At 37.9% G+C, this 9111-nt stretch overlaps 1 protein-coding gene across 1 annotated transcript; it reads left to right on the top strand.

Moving 5' to 3' along the window:
* Positions 1-173: 173 nt before the first annotated feature.
* Positions 174-5178, top strand: LOC121860870 (C-myc promoter-binding protein-like; the record flags this gene model as incomplete). The annotated part of the gene is made up of 11 exons (XM_042358233.1): positions 174-374; positions 810-999; positions 1115-1256; positions 1467-1612; positions 1952-2074; positions 2342-2547; positions 2730-2850; positions 3076-3257; positions 3663-3766; positions 4027-4122; positions 4744-5178. Coding segments are annotated over 11 exons (1615 nt in total), but the record flags the coding sequence as incomplete, so codon positions are not given.
* Positions 5179-9111: the final 3933 nt, after the last annotated feature.

Raw genomic sequence — 9111 nt, 5'->3', positions numbered from 1 at the left:
AACATCCAGATATATGCGATATTTGTATCCAGTGAAATACAGTTCGTGAAAATTATGGGTTTGCTGGGTTGATGCCTTTGGCCCTTCAAGGATTTTCATTAACATTTCTGTAGCATATGTTATTTTTGTACTTTTCTAGACTATGCTGTACTTATATCTCTCTCACTTTATAGTTATATTTTCCCTCTCTCTCTGCAGATAATCTTCCCATTCCACTGGCAGTGTCCGTACATCCCCCTCTGTCCACTTGGGCTCTCGGACCTTCTTAATGCTCCCATCCCCTTCCTCCTTGGCCTGGATTCCAGGTTCTTTGATTTGTACGACCCTCCCCAAGATGTGATATGTATAGACCTCGACACAGGAGCCATGTCTGTGTGAGTTGTCTATTTTATTCCGCGTGTTTGTACGGTAAGATCCCTCCTTCCGGGAGTGACTGGAATATTTATTAATTTGAATTTAAGTTCAGTTTAAAGCCCCAAAAATGACTTAGAGTGGCATTATAACAACTTGTGTAATACATAGTGTAGGATTCTGGCTGAATGATGGAGCAAATAAGTATCATCAGTTGAAAGTACTGTATTTCTTATTAGTGTTTTCCATCATACCAAGTAGATTAATGCAGCACCCAGCTTCTCCAACACTGTGTTAGAAAACTTTGTACATTACCTTGATGAGCCAGATCTTTTGCTTCAAATACTTGTGACAGCAGATATTATGTAAAATTAAATATCTTACCAAATATTTTTCCAGTTATTTTTTAACCTTTTTTATTTCAATGTTCACATAGTTATTACTCCTGCCTCCAACAGACCTGATGACAAGAAACATTTTGTTACCAAGATTCTCCCAAATCGTCCTGTTCGTGTTCTCCGTGCATCACTGGACAGCCTCTGTGAGAAGATACATAAGTTTGAGAAGTCTTTACAGCAACATCTGAAGTCACAGAAAATTGAGCCAAACAGCAGCATTGACTCAGATTTCAAAATGAAGAGAAAAGAGGTAAGCTAAGACTACTCCCATCTCCTCCTGATCACTAAAACACTTTCTCTCCAGTGAATATTTCTGATTTAGTGTTAGATTTGCCTCTTCTATATCATTCTCATTTTTTTTTCAGCAACAACTTGATATAGAGATCCAGGAGGCATTTCTGCGCTTCACCGCCACCATCTTGAAGGGCTACAGTGCCTATTTACTTCCAATTGTGTCAGCCAAAGCCGGTGCTGCATGTGATACTTCCTCCTTGTTTGATCTTGATGGTGAGTGAGGATGGTGCTTGTAGTCTTAGTTCAAATTGGGGTGATTTTTGGTGGTGTAGTTCACATTGGGGTGATTGATGGGGCTTGTGATTTTTTATGTATTAGTTAGCATTAAATCACCACACTGGAGAATACAACGGGAATACTAATTTATGATAAGGATCCTGACATACAGAACCCCAGAAAAAACATTATTCTTTTGTTTTACAGCTTTTGTCAAATCAAGAGACAAGAAGTACCACAAGTTTTACCAGCTGATGGTCAGCACTCAGATGTTTAGCAAGTTTATCGAGGAGCGTTCATTTGTGTCGGACAAGGATGCTTCCCTGGCTTTCTTTGATGACTGTGCTGAGAAGGTGGGTGACAGTGACTCGTATACTGTGCAGATATTTATTTATTTATATATACCTGTATTTTTATTTATTTTTTTTTTTTTTACTGTAGTGCCAGGAACTCAGTGGGGGAATCATAATACTTGTACCATTTGTGATGATTTTAGTCTCAGAGTATCAGTTCATTGATTATAGATGCTTTAGTCATGTATAAATCTCTTGCTATTAAGTTTGTTCATATATCCTTTATATCATACACTATCATCGGTAAGGAAATCTCTTTATGTTTAACTACAGATCCTAACTTGTATTTTCTTACCATTAATAGATGAGAACTAACTCAGTTTTTTTTTATCATCTCAGGTGATTGAGGAGGACACCACCGTTCGTCTGCTGGAGGTGGAGTTGGCCCAGAGTGAACACACGCTCTTTCTTCCTCCACCAGAACCTCTGTACCTACCTGAAGGTGTTACTTATAGTTATTCTGTAAGTTGGTCTTGGTTGATTGAATTCATTACCTGTTTCATGCTGTACTGACTTTAAATATTTACCTCGGGTACATGTAGATAGGTGTGAAGAGGGATGATAAGTTACGTTCTTAGTTACTTGTATGGTTTACATTTTAAGCCTCATGGTCCTGAGGTCTTAGTTTCTGCAGAGCAAATGATGTTGCCTTTTTTAAATATATTTTATAAGGAATCTGTTATTTTATTGCAAAACTGCATAACTGATTTGTCTTTCCATTCCTTTCAGGGTTTTCCTAAACTTAAACCTGAATTGTTTCCTCTTCGTGAGCCCAAGCCTGCACTACCCCCGCAGGTCAAAGCCCCTCAGACTGCTCCTGCTTCCCCCCTGGCCCGTCGCACAAAACAAGAAGTAAAAACGGATCAGAGACTTGCCTCAAAGTATTCACTGACACCTATACTGTGGGCCAAGTGTTTGCTCTCCACATGCTATAGGTAAATAATGTTATTACACATTATAACTATTGAAAGTCCTTATGGAACAAAATTTTATATAAATTCCAATGTTCTGTAGGAATGTGAATCAGATTTCTAAATTGTGTGTCTTATAGAGTAATGATCAAAGAAACTTTAATGGCTCCTACAGGTCATACCTAACCAATATCTTGTATTTCCAGCTTGTGGTTCACACAGCTCCCGGCATTTGCCCTGACGCAGCACCACAAGGCTCGCTTTTTGCAGTTGGCTTTCAAGATCCTCACCAACATGCAGAAGCTACATCTTTCACAAGCTGATGAAGTGAGTCATCAGTGTTTTGACTCCCTTACCGCTAATTCTGTGTCCTTTGTTTTGAAGGTGGACAAATATTGGGTTATGGACCCTGTGGTTTTGTATGGATAAAACCTTCAATAATAGTGAATGAATGGGAGTTTGTGGAGAATCTTTGTTCAGTTTGTCTTGTATCAAATATTGCCGTAGTTTGTTCAGTGTGGCATACATCCATAACTGGGGTGTGTCTTTCAGGTGAGTTACCGTGTGATGATGCAGCTATGTGGACTCTACTCCCAGCCCATCATGGCCGTCAAGGTGCTGTGTGAGATGCGTCAGAATGGCATCACACCCAACGCCATCACCTATGGCTACTACAACCGGGCCGTTATGGAGAATAAGTGGACTCACTCAAACCTCTTTTGGAATAAACTCAGGTAAAGCAATAATTCGATTTAAGACTTGAATATATATTTAAATATGGATATGAATAACATTTTAACCCCTTCACTGAAGGGACGACACTTATTTTATTTTGCTAACACCAGATGATTTTATTCAGCTCAGACAGGGGACCCAGTACACAAGGGGTTAATAGAGCATTGGTGTTGGTTAATTTTTTAAGCAGTGTATGTGAGAAGAAGTTTTGGTTTTGCTACAGTTTCCTTTACAGTTTCGACTAATGTGCGCTACTCCATACAGATGTTATCAGATTTGGTTCACCATCCTGAGAACATAATGTCAACAAATGCTTCATAAGAATCCAACCTCTAGTGAAAAGTGGTTTGTAAAGACTTAAAAATAGTGTTCCTGTCCTGTTAGTAATAGTGTTGGTTTCACAGGAATGTGGTGATTGGTGTGTCAGCATTCAAGCGTTCGGGCTTGGAACGGGCTCAGAGAAGAAAATCGTCTCTCTCCCTGGATGTGGTGGACAAGTGCCTAACAGGTAAGTGATATTCAGTACCTACCAAGATGATGGTTGCCATGTTGAGGGGGTTGTAGTGGAGTTTGGCGTAAGTTAAATGTAGTAGGAAAACATACAAGTAAAATTTCTCCACACACACATACACTTGTGTATATCTTCAACATACATTGGCCAACTCTGGGCTATTTCATGACGAGAGAGAATCAATTATTTAGTTATTTAGTGCTGTGATGTCTCTGGTTTTTTCCTTTTGATGTGACTGGCGACTCCCAATGCCACAGATGCTGACAGTGCCTCACGAGTGTCGCTGGAGAGTGGCACCTCCCTGGACTCCCATCCCCCTGCACCCCATGCCAAGACTGACACTCTAAGCTCAGGTGAGAAATTAATATATGTTATTAATGCATAGAGGCAGACAAAGAGATACAGGCGGTTCTGGAGACTGACTGACTTTTTTATGTAATTTGTTAACTTTTATTTTAGGTATGCCACTTTGTCACTTTAACTGGTACTTCAAGAATATTGTATTAATACATTTCTTACATTTAATTTTTTTTTTTTTACATTGTAGATGACCTGAACGAGCTCAAGGCACAAACTTTATAATCTTTTAGATGGACAAAAGTTACGAGTTTTTGGCCCAGAACTGTCAGTTGTGTAGCCAGTACATCATGTATTGTTTTGTTTGACTAAGGCAGAACATTGTATTTAACTGTGTTGTCTCCCTGCTGTGTGTATATACTGTATCTGTTAATGTACAGTTATACACTACAGTACCTCTTACCAGAGTGTTTCCTCACAGGTGTGAAAAATAATTCAGTTTAATTAACATCCTTATACCTTAGAATGGAAGTAGTGAGGGTCTGCTTCTGTTGTGTGTGGGGCTAACTAACCCGATCATTGTTGTGAGCTGTTGGTGGGTTGCTGACCACTTGAAACATTTTGTGTTTGGTAGACTCAGACGCCTACATTTTCATTATTGGTTTTCTTTGTTGTAGATCCAGGGTATTGCTCTGTCAGCGAGACGAGCGAAAGTGTTAGTTCTCCCGGGGCACCGCCAACGGCTGGTGAGTATGAGCTCTCAGTCATCACAGTACAGTAATGTTACACCACTAGAGGAGAATTTAGGGTTATAATAACTGATATTTGTTGGCTGAAGATTGGTTGTAGTGTTGTGTTATCTGGCCACAAGAGCTGTAGCCATTCCCAGACTAAATATGGGAAGTTACATCGTGTATCACTGTACAGTACTTTCACCCGAATTGGCACTTGGTGCAAATAATGTGCTTCTCTTGCCTGTCTCCTGATAACTACTACAGTATATTAAAGGGTTATCATAGATCAAGAATATAGTGTTTTGCCTGAGAAAAAATTGCTTCCCTATTATATGACAGGACACCCAGTAGACGTACAGTACAGTAAGTCCCTGATAATATATGTACTGTACAGTATATATATAATATATATATATATATATATATATATATATATATATATATATATATATATATATATATATATATATATATATATATATATATATATATATATATATATATATATATATTATATCTTGATAAAATCACACGGGAAAATGGAAACAATGGAGTACCTTAGCTTTCGTCTTTATTCAAGACATCTTCAGAGGCAACTAGATTACATGGACAGAGAGAGGCTTAAATATACAGGGTGACTAGACAGGTCAGGTCAGAAAAAAAAGGGACCCACAAAATAACTGTCATACATCAAGATCAAAGGTTTTCAAAGCAGTTTTAACCTTGGGCCACTGACAAATAAATTTATGTAACATATTATCAGTTTTGAACTGACCATCACTAAGGTTTATTGATTTTAATTCCTTAATCAAACTAGCTTCAACCAGAAGTCTTTCTGTGACACAAGATGATTTGAATACTTCTAAGTTTTTTTCCCAAGCAATGGGGTGATTATTATTCCTAACATGAACGAACAAGGCACTGCTTTCAGATGCAGTTCTGATATTATACTTATGTTGTTTGATTCTGAGCTGCAGTGTTTTTCCTGTCTGTCCTACATAATTACAATTACATTGGCTACATGGAATACAATAAACACTTCCATTTACATTCAAACTTGGGCTATTCCTTATTAACATATTGGTAATGGTTGAGTCATACTTGAAAACAACATTAATATTTAGAAGCTTGAGGGACCTAACTTGTTCTTGGTTTTGGTAGGAAGTTTTCTATCACTCAACGGTGCGTTAATCCGCTTACTATTGCTAAAGGTTTAATCAACCTGGAAAAGATGAAGTCGTCTGATGTTACAAATGAAGATATTTCCATAGCTAAAGGTTGTATACATAGTGTTTTAAATAAGAAATTTGCTTCAAACATTCCAAAAAGATTTGAAACAGCCTTGATAAACTTGAAAAGAAATACGAATATCCATATTACCAAGGCTGATAAGTCTAATGCTATTGTTATCTTGGATAAAAGTGACTACAATGATAAGATGAATTCATTACTTAGTGATGAAAGCACGTATTGTGAGCTTACGAAAGATCCCCTGGAAAATATTAATAAGTTATCTAATTCCAAAATGAAGATGTTATTGAAAAAGAACCCCGATCTCACTAAACAGCTCTCTCAAATCAATCCCTCTTTACCTTATATGTATGGATTGATCAAAACACACAAGCTTAATAATCCATTACGTCCTATCGTGAGTTCTGTGGGTTCTGTTACTTACAAATTATCCAAGTGGCTGGTAAGATGATATCCCCTCTTACAGGCCAAATATCTAATTCACATATACGCAATAGCAGTGATTTAATTGATAAACTCAAGAAACACAACGAACCTTGCGAATTAATAAGTTTTGATGTAAATTCACTGTTCACTAGAGTACCTGTGAAAGACTTACTTTCATTTCTTAAAGATAAATTACAACTGCTAGATTTAACTATTGAACATGATACTTTCCTGAAATTGATAGAGTTATGCGTAACTGACAATGTGTTTAGTGCAAATGGGAAGTTCTACTAGCAAGTATTTGGCATGAGCATGGGTAATTGTCTTTCTGCTCCTCTAGCCTGTATTTATATGGAGTTCTTTGAGTCTAGATTACTCCCCAATGTAGTGGACTGTATTCCTCCTTGGTATAGATATGTAGATGATGTTCTTTGTCTTTGGCCTAAAAACAGTGACCCTTTGGAATTTTTAGACAAGCTTAATAATATTGTCCCTAGTATCACATTCAAAATTGAAAGAGAAATAAGTGAATCCCTTCCATTTCTTGATATGCTTATCATGAGAAATGGCCAAAACTATAAATTTAAGGTATATAGAAAGTCCACACAGGTAGACAGTTTCATACACTTTTTATCCAATCACCTTGAGTCTACCAAAATGTCAGTTTTTTCTGCTATGTTCCTAAGATGTCTGCGTATTTGTGACTCTGAATTTATTGACGACGAATTTAAACACATTCGTTCTATTGCACAGAAACTTGGGTACCCTTCTGTGTTTGTTGATCGTTGCTTTAAAAGGGCTAAAAATCCTTTCATTCCTCTGTAACCAGACAAGTTCCTACACTTAAGAATATTTTGACTCTGCCCTATCGTGATGAATTTGTCCCTTTAGTTCGGTCCCTCAAGCTTCTAAATATTAATGTTGTTTTCAAGTATGACTCAACCATTACTAATATGTTAATAAGGAATAGCCCAAGTTTGAATGTAAATGGAAGTGTTTATTGTATTCCATGTAGCCAATGTAATTGTAATTATGTAGGTCAGACAGGAAAAACACTGCAGCTCAGAATCAAACAACATAAGTATAATATCAGAACTGCATCTGAAAACAGTGCCTTGTTCGTTCATGTTAGGAATAATAATCAAATTTCATTATGTTGGGGAAAAAGCTGTAGCTATTCAAATCATCTTGTGTCACAGAAAGACTTCTGGTTGAAGCTAGTTTGATTAAGGAATTAAAATCAATAAACCTTAGTGATGGTCAGTTCAAAACTGATAATATGTTACATAAATTTATTTGTCAGTGGCCCAAGGTTAAAACTGCTTTGAAAACCTTTGATCTTGACGTATGACAGTTATTTTGTGGGTCCCTTTTTTCTGACCTGACCTGTCTAGTCACGTCACCACCCTTCTCTTAAGCTCCTCTACGGTTGTGTTGGTGTGGGGATTAGTGGATGTCATCATTATGACCTGACCTCATGTTTTTAGGTCACCCTGTATATTTAAGCCTCTCTCTGTCCATGTAATCTAGTTGCCTCTGAAGATGTCTTGAATAAAGACGAAAGCTAAGGTACTCCGTTGTTTCCATTTTCCCGTGTGATTTTATCAAGATATATATATATATATATATATATATATATATATATATATATATATATATATATATATATATATATATATATATATATATATATATGAAGTTGAGTTAATAATAATGACTCTGATATTATAGCCATTAGGTCCTGAATAATAAGAGGTGTCTAAGTGAACAAATGTATGATGTCTTCAATTACCAGCGTAGTGTGGGGTAACAGTGGGGGTAGAAGCGAAGGGTAGGAGTGAAGGGTGGGAGTAAGGCGTGGGAGTAAGGGGTGGGAGTAAGGGGTGGGAGTAAGGGGTAGGAGTAAGGGGTGGGAGTAAGGGGTGGGAGTAAGGGGTGGGAATAAGGGGTGGGAGTAGGGGGTGGGATTAGGGGTAGGATTAAGGGGTGGGAGTAAGGGGTAGGAGTAAGGGGTGGGAGTAAGGGGTGGCAGTAAGGGGTGGCAGTAAGGGGTAGGAGTAAGGGGTGGGAGCAAGGGGTACGAGTAAGAGGGTGGAAGCAGGGGGTGGAAGCAAGGGGTGGGAGTAAGGGGTATGAGTAAGTGGTAGGAGTAAGTGGTAGGAGTAAGGGGTAGAAGTAAGGGGTAGAAGTAAGGGGTAGGAGTAAGGGGTAGAAGTAAGGGGTAGAAGGAAGGGGTGGGAGCAAGGGGTGGGAATAAGGGGTGGGAATAAGGGGTGGGAATAAGGGGTGGGAGTAAGGGGTAGGAGTAAGGGGTAGGAGTAGGGGGCAAGTAAGGGTAGAAGTAGGGGTAGGAGTAAGTGGTAGGAGTAAGGGGTAGTAAGGGGTGGGAGCAGGGTAGAATCCATGTTATCCTGCTGGTGATGTTCTCTCTTTAAACAATTTGTAAAATAAATAAATAAATGGTCAGGTGTAAATGGTAAGAATTTAACAGAGTAATACTGAGGTATTACAAGAAAGAACTAAAAACTGTCCACTGTGTGCATCAACATTTTATAAAAGTATTTGTGAAGCTGTAAAATACTTAGATATAAACTTTTAATTCAACTCTGTAATAAAAATGATTGCAATAATGAA

Source organism: Homarus americanus, unplaced genomic scaffold, assembly GCF_018991925.1.
Source record: "Homarus americanus isolate GMGI-L3 unplaced genomic scaffold, GMGI_Hamer_2.0 scaffold6160, whole genome shotgun sequence".
Taxonomy (NCBI): domain Eukaryota; kingdom Metazoa; phylum Arthropoda; class Malacostraca; order Decapoda; family Nephropidae; genus Homarus; species Homarus americanus.
The sequence above is the reverse complement of the archived record's forward strand: the minus strand, read 5'-3'. Positions and strand labels throughout refer to the sequence as shown.